Source organism: Astyanax mexicanus, chromosome 13, assembly GCF_023375975.1.
Source record: "Astyanax mexicanus isolate ESR-SI-001 chromosome 13, AstMex3_surface, whole genome shotgun sequence".
Lineage (NCBI taxonomy): Eukaryota > Metazoa > Chordata > Actinopteri > Characiformes > Acestrorhamphidae > Astyanax > Astyanax mexicanus.
In genome coordinates this window covers 34,541,704-34,555,175 of record NC_064420.1, presented here as the reverse complement: position 1 = coordinate 34,555,175, position 13,472 = coordinate 34,541,704, and the positions used below count along the sequence as shown (strand labels likewise).

At 34.4% G+C, this 13,472-nt stretch overlaps 2 protein-coding genes across 2 annotated transcripts; one reads left to right on the top strand and one right to left on the bottom strand.

Annotated features, from left to right (window-relative positions):
- Window positions 1–1,619: 1,619 nt before the first annotated feature.
- ognb (osteoglycin, paralog b) lies at window positions 1,620–9,351 on the top strand. Its single transcript, XM_007249895.4, has 6 exons — window positions 1,620–1,912; window positions 3,052–3,133; window positions 3,224–3,388; window positions 5,389–5,591; window positions 5,707–5,799; window positions 8,771–9,351. The coding sequence occupies exons 1-6, from the start codon at window positions 1,742–1,744 to the stop codon at window positions 8,939–8,941; spliced, it is 885 nt and encodes a 294-aa protein (XP_007249957.3). The 5' UTR covers window positions 1,620–1,741; the 3' UTR covers window positions 8,942–9,351.
- On the bottom strand, window positions 9,161–12,241 carry LOC103029172 (small integral membrane protein 4). The gene is made up of 2 exons (XM_007249894.4): window positions 11,882–12,241; window positions 9,161–9,637 (listed from the first exon to the last, which is right to left on the bottom strand). The coding sequence occupies exons 1-2, from the start codon at window positions 12,033–12,035 to the stop codon at window positions 9,546–9,548; spliced, it is 246 nt and encodes an 81-aa protein (XP_007249956.2). The 5' UTR covers window positions 12,036–12,241; the 3' UTR covers window positions 9,161–9,545.
- Window positions 12,242–13,472: the final 1,231 nt, after the last annotated feature.

The window sequence follows — 13,472 nt, the reverse complement described above, 5'->3', positions numbered from 1 at the left end:
CCTCTGCTTCTTTCTTGACTACATTTTTCCTCCCTGCAACCTTCTGTCTTTTTTCAAATCAAAGTTTCTTTTAATCAATATTCTTCTAAAACCAGAAAGAAAATAATTATATAGAGATATCAATTGATTAAAAATGTAATTGCTTTAATCACAACAATGTTCTGTGAATAATCATGCTTAGTCATAAGATAATTGAACATTGCATCAAAGCTTGATAACAGAAACTTTAATTGAAACAAATTAATGCTGCTTAAGTGCAGCTCACAGTTAGAACCGTAAATCAACTTTCAACACAAATAATATTTTAACATAAATATGAAATTAAATAAAAACTAAGCTCTGAACCCGATGGTAGTGACACTGTGTTTACATGTTTGCCAAACTTAGTCAAATTATTCATTTGCAATAAAACTAACATTTCCAGATTAAATGTTATATTTAGAATGCACAATGAAACAAATTTTTAATGTTTAAAAAAACGATGTGGATTAATATTCAAATTCTTTTTATTTCATGAACATTAAAACAAAACAGAAATAAATGCTTCCCTCAGAGATATGCAAACTTAACAAGTCTAAATGGCCAGTTCTCTTCAAAGAGTCTGTGAGTCAGCCAATCAGTTTTTAGTGTGGGTGGGCAGTGTCTTTTCCCCTCCTGGACGGGATGCATTCAGGAGCATCATGGCTCCCATTAAAATTGAATTCGCCTCAGAATTCTTTAAAGTATATCAAGTATAAACAATGATTTTACACGTTTATAATAGTGATTTTAACATTGCCCACAGGGGAACACAATTATTCACAATTATGAAGAAAATACTTTTAAATCTCTCAGCTACGTATGAAAACTAGGTAAGAATTTAAGGTAGTAAACTGTCATGTTGTCCACTGCTCAGAAAGCTGAGTAAAAATGTAGTTTGAAATGATTACAATTACTATATAATTCTGAAATCTTATTAAATAAAACTTTAAAGAGTTAATTTTGTAACAACAGAAACAAAATATCTTCAAAAAAATTGAACACTTGCTTTTTTTGTTGTGATTAAAATGTGAAAACTGTGATGGCCACCATTTCGAAAGAAAGTCTCTGTGCTCTGTTGGCCACAGACCCACTATTAAGCTTTAATGGAAAGTCCAGAATGTTCTCTTGGCTGTACAGTAGGATTCAGTAGAGCAAAGTTAATTGTCAGGAGGATATAAAGAGTTAATAAAAAAAAAAAAAAAACAGATTGAAAGGTACTGTCCTTTAAATATATCTTTAAGTATACCTTCCTATTTCTAACTCTTCCTATATTTCTCTTTTTTCTGTCCATGCTAGAGAGTTATCCAGCACGTGCACATTTTTCTCTGCATAAATGAGGAAAACAGTTCCAAGTTCACTATCTGTAGAAAATTACAAGCAGATTCCCCAAAAGGACTCTGTCTATTGTAATTCCCTGAGAGCATCTGCTGTGTTGTATATTTGAATTATAGCTCCAAACACCTGCATGTGTTTTCAGGAGATTGCATGAAATAAAGGAGGAACATCTACCTGACCTAACCTGCAGCTGCACACAGTGGGTTAAGTGAGGTCTGCCTGGAGCAGTTGGAGGAACTCACTCCACAAAACCACTTTAAAAGGTCTCTCCTTTCTTCCAGACACACACACGACACACACTGCACTGCACTGGCCCTCTCAGTGCAGCACACACACACACACACACACACTGAGAAGGGCGAGCTCTGCTGCTCGGCTGGAGAAGATGGATATGAGGATGTTAATTTTCTCCGTTCTGATTGTGCTGTGGACGTTCTGTGCAGCAGCACAAAATGAGAGGAAAGTGGAGCCTCGAAACAGAATTCAAGCAAGAGGACTGCGCCTAACACTTCAAACAGCTGCTAATAATACTTTCATGGAGGTGAAAAAACCTAAGGTAAGAAGGCATGAAATCCTGTGGACTTATTTATATAATTCTGTGGAGTTATATAAATATATATGTACATACAGCTCTGGAAAAAAATGAGACCACTTAAAAATTATGAGAAAACCTCTGGAATATAATCAAGAGGACGATGGATGATCACAAGAAATTAAACCAAGCTGAACTGCTTGAATTTTTGCACCAGGAGTGCCATAAAGTTATCCAAAAGCAGTGTGGTGGAGGAGAACATGCCAAGATGCATCAAACTGTGATTTAAACCAGGGTTATTCCACCAAATATTGATTTCTGAACTCTTTATACTTTAAGAATATGAACTTGCTTTCTTTGCATTATTTGAGGTCTGCTCTGCATCTTTTTTTTGTAATTTTTTTAATTTTCTGCAAATAAATGCTCTAAATGACAATATTCTCATTTAGAATTTGGGAGAAATGTTGTCCGTAGTTTATAGAATAAAACAACAATGTCCATTTTACTCAAACATATACCTTTAGATAGCAAAATCAGAGAAACTGTTTGAGAAACTAAAGTGGACTTTAGAATTTTTTTCCAGATAATTTTTTTTGCATACAAAAAAGTTGTGCTTTATTTACTTATTTTTCTGCATTCATAGAAACATTGAGAATAAAATAACTTTTTATATACAATAAAACAAATGGTTGATATATGGTTATTCACTATAAGGGCTGATATATGTATCTTATATTACACAATAGGTCAACTTCTTACTGCTTTTGCAGTCTTCATGACAATGTTTTTTAAAGTAAGACCTCATTTCAAACCTTCAACCAGCATTTACCCCAATATTGCATCAAATACTGAAAGAAAAGGACAAAAAAAAAATCAAAGCAACCTAAATCTGCTATATAAACATAAGTACAGAACGCCAGATGTCATAAATCTGGACCGGTGAATGGTATGCACTGGAAACTGTATTCTGTAATCTGTTAAGTCCATAATGGGATGGTGTCCAGCTCTCTGTAGCAGGCGCAAGTCACTCTGGATACTATAACTCAATTTACATCAGTAACCCAGGAATTGAGTTGGTGGTTTTAGGTGCACAATGTTGGAAGTATATAGGAATTTCTGTTCTCGTCACTCCCGGGCTAAACTTTTTTACTTTTATTTTACAGAAAAAGGTTATTGAAGTCCCAGACTATGAAACTCCTGTTGATGATGACCAAAGCCCAGCAGCAGGAAAAGACGCAGATGCAGGTAGATTCTTAAATAAACCTTCAGATCAGAGTTAATGTCTGAATGTGTAGAGTATTGTGCACCAGGTCCTACTAAGACTTTTTCCCCTAGATCTGCCCACTTGCCTACTGTGTGTGTGTCTGACTGGATCCGTGTACTGCGAGGAGGTCAGCCCAGAGATGACAACAGTGCCAGCCTTACCAAAGGAAACTACGTACCTCTATGCACGCTTCAACAAAATCACCAAAATTGGCAGCAAGGACTTTGCTGACATTGGTAAGGAGACCTATTCTGCGTGTGGCTCAATAGAGAGTGCAACATCTGGCCTGAAATGCTAAATTCTAAATTCAGTGATATTTTCCATACAGCTTTTTAGCACTAGCTCAAGCCAGTACAAAGTTTCAAGGTTCAAGGTTTTATTATTATAATTATAAATGATTATCTGACCCAGGGAGGAGGTTGACTAGGTTGCCCAGTTAAGGTAATTCTAGGTGTGAATTAACAAGGACTGTATTTCACAACAGCCACTGTTATACAGTAACATACTAACATACAGCTCTGGAAAAAAATTAAATGACGACTTCAGTTTCTGAAACAGTTTCTCTGATTTTACTATTTATAGGTATATGTTTGACTAAAATGAACATTGTTGTTTTATTCTATAAACTACAAACAACATTTCTCCCAAATTCCAAATAAAAATATTGTCATTTACAGCATTTCTTTGCAGAAAATGAGAAATGGCTGAAATAACAAAAAACAGTTTTCAGACCTCAAATAATGCAAAGAAAACAAGTTCATATTCATAAAGTTTTAAGAGTTCAGAAATCAATATTTGGTGGAATAACCCTGGTTTTTAATAACAGTTTTCATGCATCTTGGCATGTTCTCCTCCATCAGTCTTACACACTGCTTTTGGATAACTTTATGCCGCTCCTGGTGTAAAAATTCAAGCAGTTCAGCTTGGTTTGATGGCTTCTGATCATCCATCTTTCTCTTGATTATATTCCAGAGGTTTTCAATTTGGTAAAATTAAAGAAATTTTATGTGGTCCCTTATTTTTTTTTTCTAGAGCTGTACAGATCAATAACATACACTAACATATATATAATCACTATATTATTACTATTAAATTCTATTGCTAGACCTGGGTCAATATGGTAAAAGATTTTAGCTTCTTTAACTTTAAAATAAACCATAAGTACATATTTTTTATTACAGTTTTGCATAGCTTAACCAATAATTATCGGAGTTTTAGAGGTGTCGTCTTATATTAGGAAAAAGTAGTTCCTATAGCTGGCTGATAAAAAAAAATACCTAACTTGCATATTGCTGCAGAAGACTACATCACAATAACAGACCGATATTTTCGAAATGTATCCGAAAATATTAACCCTTTAACAGTCACAATAAGAAATCTTTCAGAAAAAAATATGTAATGGTAAAATTGTTACTGGATCCTCATTTAAAAAAAACGTTTTTTTTTATTTTTTTTTAACTTAACCATCAGTGTAATTTAAAGTAAATGTCTAAAGACCTGCCAGCGTACCTTTAGATTTTTTTTCTTGGCTTTCAGAGAATGACATCTCTTTTTACAAAATAGAGAGTTTAACTAAAGTGTAATCACAAATAAAGATCTGCTATCTGGTTATAAAGTCTGTTAAAAAGTCCTGTACACTGAAAGAACATAGAAATGCTCTTTAGATCTAGAGGGTGAGATCTGAAGAATGCAGACAAATCTGTGCACAGTTAATGGGAAATAAACTGGAACTGTAGTAAATTTGGTTTTATAGCACAATAAAGAAAATCCTTTAAAAGGGACAAGTTGCCCCACTGTTGGTGCAAGTCATCAATTTGTGTGTTAAAAATTCAGCTTCATTGCACTTAACAGTTCTTACTTTTTTTCGTACTTTTTAAAATTATATTATTACAGCAACAAACAATTAAACTTAACCCTCTTCTCAAAATTAAAAGCACATTTGTTTAACCTATATTTATCCAACAATTATCCACAAATGCGTAATATCTAATGACAAAAATGACATCAACTGGCCCTAAATCGTTTTTGGGTGCACAAAATCCCACGAAAGTCATCATCCAGATAAAATTTCAGAGTTAATCAGACTGTATGCATCCAGCAAATATGAGATCACTCTTGGCTCATCCCTGGATCAGCAGAGGAATAAGGAGGGGAGGATCTTACTCTGGTGAGGTAACCCTATTCTCCTGCACAGTCTGTGGCCTTCTAACATCTCTTTAACTTGCTCTTACCGCAGCCACACTGAAAAGAATCGACCTGACTGGCAATATCATCTCCGAGATCGAGGACGGAGCTTTCTCCAAACTGGACCAACTGGAGGAACTGACGCTGGCAGAGAACCGACTGATTAAACTCCCGATGCTGCCTTCAAAACTCACCTCCCTCAACGCCAATCACAATCTACTCAAAACCAAAGGCATTAAAGCAACCATTTTTAAGGTAACTTTATATAAACTGGTAACATTTTAAAAAATAGATGTAGGTTCCAAATTTTATATGTGATGAATAATTATTGTTTTTTTTTGTTTGTTTTACCAAAATCTTTTTGGAGCAGAAACTCAACAAACTGGCATATCTCTACCTTGGTGACAACGAGCTGGAGGCTATTCCACAACTTCCCGAGAGTCTGCATGTCGTCCACCTTCACGTCTGTTCATTATCTACACATTTACATACATACAGACAAAAAATCTCATTGAAAAGTTACTTTATTTCAGTAATTCAGTTGAAAATTTACAAATCATATATTATATTGATGTATTAAACACAGAGTGATCTATTTCTTTTATTGTTGATGATTATGGCTTACAGCCAATGAAACCCCAAAAGTCAGTGTCTCAGAAAATTTGAATATTATATAAGACCAGTTTTTTTTTGGCAGTGTGCCAAGTCCTGCTGGAAAATGAAATCCGCATGTCCATAAAATTTGTCAGCAGAGGGAAGCATGAAGTGCTGAAAGATTTTCCTTTGGACTTGATTTAACACAGTGGATCAACACCAGCAGATGACTTGTCTCTCCAAACCATCACTGATTGTGGAAACTTCACACTAGACCTCAAGCAGCTTGTACTGTGTGTCTCTCCACTCTTCCTCCAGACTCTGCTCCCTTGATTTTTAAATGAAATGTAAAATTTACTGATAATCAGTGATGGTTTGGAGAGACATGCCATCTGCTGGTGTTGGTCCACTGTGTATTATCAACTCCAAAGTGCAGTGTTTTCCCAGATAATCTTACAGCACTTCATGCTTCCCTCTGCTGACAACTTTTATGGAAATGTGGATTTTCCAGATTTAAATTTTTTTAGCAGGACTTGGCACACTGCCCACACTGCCAAAAGTACTAAATATAATATTCTAATTTTCTAAGACACGGTCTTTTATGTTTAATTGGCTGTAAGCCATAATCATCAACAATAAGAAATACATGTTCAAAATAGATTACTCTGTTTGTAATACATCTATAAAATATATGAATATGAATTTTGAACTGAATTACTGAAATAAAGTTACTTTTTTAAAGATATAAAATTTTTTTCATTTTAACCATTTGCCCTATTGTTGCCATAGAATGTAAAAGCTATAATCGGTGGTGTTCTGAAAGAAAGAAATCCTTGTACTCCCCGCAATTGAGGCCACATTGAAGATCCCAGGATGTCCTTTTAACAGTACATAAATTTACGTAAAATGTGATTGAAGTAAAGGTCTCAGACCTATGTCCAGCAAGTTTACCCTTTCTGGATTTTAGCACAGTTTTCATTTTTGTACAGAAAGCAATTTAGCCATGTTTAAGTCTACCTTCGTCTACTATTTCCACCAGAACTTGATTAATTCAGTGACATAAAAAACAAAAACTAGACTTTCAAACTACAGTAACCAGCATTTGTTATTCAAACAATTGGGAACCCTGTAGTACCAATCCTAACTACTAGCCAAGCCAAAATACCAAAATACATGGGACAGCAGTATGTAAATTAATCATGAGGTGTAACCTCAGGGCTTGGCTTGGGAATGCCCACACCTGTATAAGTTGTGAGGTGTTTCCCTTTGAAGAAGGGATGAAACTTGACCAATGTGCTTAAGGCAAGGCGATGTTATTTATTAAGAGTTACGGATGGGATATTCTTTTTACGAAGCGGAGCACACATAAAAAAAAAAATCCGATCCACAACATTATGTGTACACATCAAGTTTTAATGATGGCATCTGGCTAGAATTGTCCATGCAAACAGATCCATTTTCAACCCAGCACCACAAAAGGAGGCGAGAAGGCATGTTTACAACTGATGAAGTGACAGGTACATTTTTCATTTTGGTCACAGTGTCTCTTTAAACATTATAATCTGCTCCAAAGCTCTTTTTCATTTTGTTATGACTGGCTCATATAACAGTGGAAAGTGACAAAAGAAAGAGAGGACCTGCCAAAGCCTTTCTTAGACTGCAATAAATTATATTCTAAGGTTCCACTGAACGGGTAGCACTTGGCACTGTTGAGAAATTTATAACCAACAACAGGACAGAAGTATGTCTGTTTATATATATTTTTGGCATTTTCACAAATGATTATGGCAAATTAATGATTAACAAGTAACGAGCTGCTCAAAGAACAATATGAACAATTACACTGACAATCTAAAAGTCATGGGCCTCCTGCACTGAATTGTAAATGATATTTTCTGGTGATTTCAAGAGTCGTTTGTCTTTTTTAATCAGACATTGTCCACTGTGGGTGCTATTGCCTTCTATGAGCATAAAAGGTAATCATCAAAAAATAATATCTCATGTATTATATAGGTGTTATATAGGAAATATATAGTTTTTCCCAACCCATTTTTGTGATAACAATTTGTGATCAATTGACATACTGCTATTCCATGACCTTTGGCACATCAAGATGCAACTTTTAGTTTCTAATCACCATCAGAAAGCCTATGACTGTTTAAAATGACTTTTTTTTTAATCTTTTTTCTTATATTATATATATATATATATATATATATATATATATATATATATATATATATATATATATATATATATATACATATATATTTTTTTTAATTCATTTTATTAATTTATTTTTTGTTTATTTATTATTACTTTTATTTTTTTATTTCATTTTAATGTTTTGTATTTTCATTCTTGTTTAGTTCTATTACTCATTTAATCACTTATCATTTTTAATATTTCACTTTACTTCTACTATTATCTATTTACTTATTTTATATTTTATACATTTTTTATTTTTATGTCAAATTTGTTTTTATGGTATTTTAGAATTTTCTGTTTTACATGTTAAATGCGTACTTTTATTTATTTATTTATTTTTTACTATTTTATTTCTTGTTATTTCTAAATTATCATTAAATGTGTTCAATCCCTTTGATGTTATAAAGGATCGGCCACATTGTAAATGAGGGTCACCCTCAATGTTTCTTCCCGAGTGAAAATAAAGGTTGATTGATTGATTGATGTTAGGTTAAATGTTACAAATATGATACACAAACTACTCCACACCGTCATTTTCTTCTGTTAAGTCCAAATACAAGTATATAAGTAAATCTGCTCTAAACTAACCAATCACAAGGTAATTTAACTTTTTTGTTCTTCTTGTTTTCCAGAACAATAACATAACCACCCTGACGGACGAAACATTCTGCAAAGGCAACGACACTCACTACATCAGGTACAACATGCTGGAGGTGCGGCTGGACGGGAACCCTCTGATACTGGCCCAGCATCCCAACAGCTTCATCTGTCTGAGGTCTCTACCGATCGGACACTACAAGTGAGCAGGAGAGACAGAGGGGAGTACGTCTACAGAGCGCTCCCTCTGTGACTGGCCAACTGGCAACTGGCCTCACTCTGATGAAGTTTGGCTGTTATTTCAAGCACTCTTAGCATCTGCATAAGCTTAACTCAAAGCTTTGTGTCCAAGTGTTAACTTCATCATTAAGATAATGGTTTTAAGGGCATGTGGCATATAGAAAAGAAAACCTCTGTAATGTATATCCATTTTATACATTTTTATTATTATTTAACATGGCACAGATGAAGACGACTGTGAGAAAAGCTGCAGCATATTTAACACCAGTAAGGAAAGTGTTACATTAAATCAGTGAATTTGGAAAATAGTTTATTTCCAAACATTCTGTAATGCAGCGATATTCAAATCTTTCACTAATAAATACTTTTGAACAAACGTCTCTTCACGTCACTTCATCACCTTTGTTTACGGACCAAAATGTTCTTCTCTGGTTCCTGAACGAAAGACGAAAGCAGGAAAGCTTTTAATCCACCTTGACTGAAAAGTCTAATCTTGTTTCATCTTCCACATTTGTTTCATTGTGTTCGAGTTCATATAATTCCAGGATTTTGTGAAGATAATCCTAATGTTCATTTTGCTTCTGAACTGGGAAGAACAATCAATCCATCCTCGATCTTCTGCTGGTACTCCCTTTCAGAGCGTTTTCTTCTGTAGACATCATCTAAAAGAAACAAAACATAATTTTTTATAGAGCTGCTACAAACTAGACCCTGTTTTTTCTTCACCACAAGCTTAAAACTGGGCTGCACCACCTGTAACTTCAGTAAAGCTTATGAATTAATAAAGACATCAGACTTATACAATACCAGTCAACACACATAGAAGGAACACATAAGTAATAATTTAATAACTTAAGTGTTAAACAAGCAAAAAAACTCTGTGAAGCATTGAGGTGGCTCTTATCTGGGATGGTGTTAATTTGCATTTTTTGAGGCTGGTAACTCTTATGAACTCTTGGTCTTCCTTTTTTTGGGGAAAGTCCCGCTGAGAGCCAGTTTCATCATAACGTTCTTGATGGTCTTTGTGACTGCACTTAAAGATACTTTTAAAGTTCTTGAAATTGTTCGGATTGGTTTGCTTAAACTATTTTTTTTTCTTATTTAGTTGAGTAGTTCTTAGGGATTTAACAACGCTTCACTGCACAATGCATTGAGAAATTATTATAGATAGAGAAATACTTTAGATACACAAAAACCTATTTAAGTAGAGTAATGAATTATATTCATTTAATAATGATATTTTCACTCTAGATTGCATAAACAAAGAAGTGATTAATTGAGAAATAAAAAGCATAGTAGTTTAGTCATGCTCAGAACAGTACAGGGAGAAATTGTATTGTTTATACAATAAAAAAATTAAAATATTGTGTGAAAATCCAATTGTGAGCAGAGTGCACCTCTAGTTGTTCTTGCTATAACATGGATTATAACATTATTCAAATAGGGCTATTCACTGTATACCAACTGTACTTCTTCACACCTTTACAATTGATGCTTTCAAACACATTAAGAGGCAAGAAATTCAAGTGATGAACTCTTCACAAGTTCAGCACAGCTGTTAACTGACTCCACCTCATAAAGCTGACTGAGAAAATCAAGATGTGCAAAGCGCACATGAACGATATCATACCCTGAAATATCGTGCCATATCACCCACCCCTATTTATCACATCAAAGTACTACCTTTTTACTGTTTTTAGCAAAAAAGAAATTCACACTGTTCTCATGGCCCTTATATATTTACTAGAGATAGATTATATCTGTCCAGTATCATTTATTTTACTTTAATTCTGGATATATGGAGATATGTGGTGTGCATTATTAGTATCATGACATTCTGGATCGTTGACTTCTGTTACAAATCTGATAAAATTCTTGTATTTTTAATATCTCAGTTAGGGGTGAACCATATCATAATGTATGCAATTATAAAAAAATATCGCTATCTGTATTGCAAAAATATCATGAAATATCGTGATATTATTTTAGGGCCATATTACCCACTCATAACACTGGATTTAAGGTGTGTCCAAACATTTACCTACAATCCACATCCAGAAGGTGCTCTCTCACTCTGTTCTTCTTCTGTATTGCACTTCTTATGTATCTGTTGTTGTGTGTATTTGTTACTGTGATACAGTCAGTTATCGAGTACTGTGAGCTTTTGTACCCAAACACAAATTCTGATTCTGATTGTGTGTGACTCTAGCAAAGCAATTTGGAAAGCTAATGCTAGGTAAGCTAAATTAACTTTAATAAATTAATTAATTAATAGCGGCTAAACCAGCACTGACAAAGCCGTTTAATGCAATGCCTTTTTTATTTATCTAAAAAATAAAGTAAATATAATGTTGGGTGTTGCTGAAGAAAATACAGCTCTAGAAAAAAAAAGAGTTTCTTTGATTTTACCAAATGTTTTTAATTGTGGAGGAGAACATGATGAAAAAACAGGGTTATTCCACCAAATACTGATCTCTGAACTAAAAACACTATGTATATGAACTTTTTTTTCTTTGCAGTATTTGAGGTCTGAAAGCTCTGTATCTTTTTTGTTATTTCAGCCATTTCTCATTTTCTGCAAATACTTGCTCTAAATGACAATATTTTTATTTAGAATTTGGGAGAAATTTTGTCCGTAGTTTATAGAACAAAACAACTATATTTATTTTACTTGCACAAACTGATTCAGAAACTGAAGTGTTCTGTTTTTTCTAGAGCTGTATTTTTTAGGTAAGAAGCGTTGACAGTCTGAATCCGAACCGTGGAACCGAGTCCAAAGCTTTCGAGTCGACTCTCCGGTTCAAAATGGCTTGAAAGAGAGAATCGACTCTTTTTGGTCTCGATTCACAAGAATACGTAACTACGTAACCCCGCGATTTCTTCGCTTTTAACCCGCAGATACTCACAAAACGTCTCTCTTCCCATCCGCACGTTTATCATGATCCACTCCATAACCCCTCCAATACAGAAGAAGACGGGCAGGAACCTGTAGACTCCGAAACGTTGCTTCCCTGGCATCAGACCCAGGAGGTACTTCAGGTTTTTACTCTGTTTCATCATGTCTGCTTCTTTACACCGCCTCGCCGCTTAGTCACAATACAGCGCCAGAATGAGTCGCACGCTGTCAGTCTAGTGTTATTCAGAGCAGCGCTGTGGAGGTTTATTTACTCAGTCTGTAACATTTCCGTGTCCTTCTCCCCGCTCCACACAGTATAGCGTGTCCCCCCTGCGCGCTGACATTACACAGTATGGCGGTGTGGAGGTCACGGAGCGCGTTCATTGGCCGGTGGAGGACGGACTGTACCAAGTCCTGCCTGTAGAGAGGGGGCGCACCTGAGAATCAATGTAACACTGACCAGTTCTGACGTTAATATTTTTTTTCGGGAGGAAAATACAGCTCTGGAAAAGAATTAAGAGACCACTTCAGTTTCTAAATAAATTTCTCTGATTTTGCTATTTATAGGTATATATTTGAGTAAAATGAACATTGTTGTTTAATTCTCTAAACTAAGGACCTTTCTCCCAAATTCCAAATAAAAATTTGGAGCATTAAGAGCATTTATTTGCAGAAAATGAAAAATGGCTGAAATAACAAAAAAGATGCACAGCTTTTAGACCTTAAATAATGCAAAGAAAACAAGCTTATATTCATAAAGAGTTCAGAATCCATATTTGGTTAAATAACCCTTGTTTTTAATGTCAGTTTTCATGCATCTTGGCATGTTCTCCTCCACCAGTCTTACACACTGCTTTTGGATAGCTTCTTTACTCCTGGTGCATATGCAAAATTATCAAGCAGTTCAGCTTTGTTTGATGACTTGTGATCATCCATCTTCTCTTGATTATATTCCAGAGGTTTTCAATTTGATTAAATCAAAGAAACTCATAATTTTCAAGTGGTCTCTTATTTTTTCCAGAGCTGTATATATTTTTATAACTCTGGGAGTCCCTGGGGTTATAGCAAATTCAGCAGCAAATAAAAGCACTAATTTTGTTTACAGCAAAAATGTAAGTAAATAAGTAAGTAAACAAGTAAGTTATTAAATAAATATAATACCAAATAAATAAGGTAAGTTATGGAAGGTGTATTAACCAAACAAAAAGTGTTGCCTGAGGGCAACCTAATGCCATAGAAAAAATTGGAGTTAATCTTTCATTACTTTTTTCCATTTAGTTTAATTAAAAATAAATAGATTTTCATTTCTTTTTCCAAATGTACTGTTTTTCATTTCTACCCCTCACAGTTTTGGGGAAATAAAAAAAAATCCTTTACTCAATTCTTTCATTTATCATATCTTAACAACAGAAATGAAACACAAGAAAAAAATCTCATAGACCAGCCCAGCAGTACACTGTACACAAATTCTGCACATCCTCCCAGGTAGTGTTAAGTGTCATATCTAAAAAAAAAAAACAGGAAAAGGAAAAACAAATTTCTTAACTTGGAATGGACATTAACAATGGAATCAATGTAGACAGGCTTCTGTTACAAAAAAA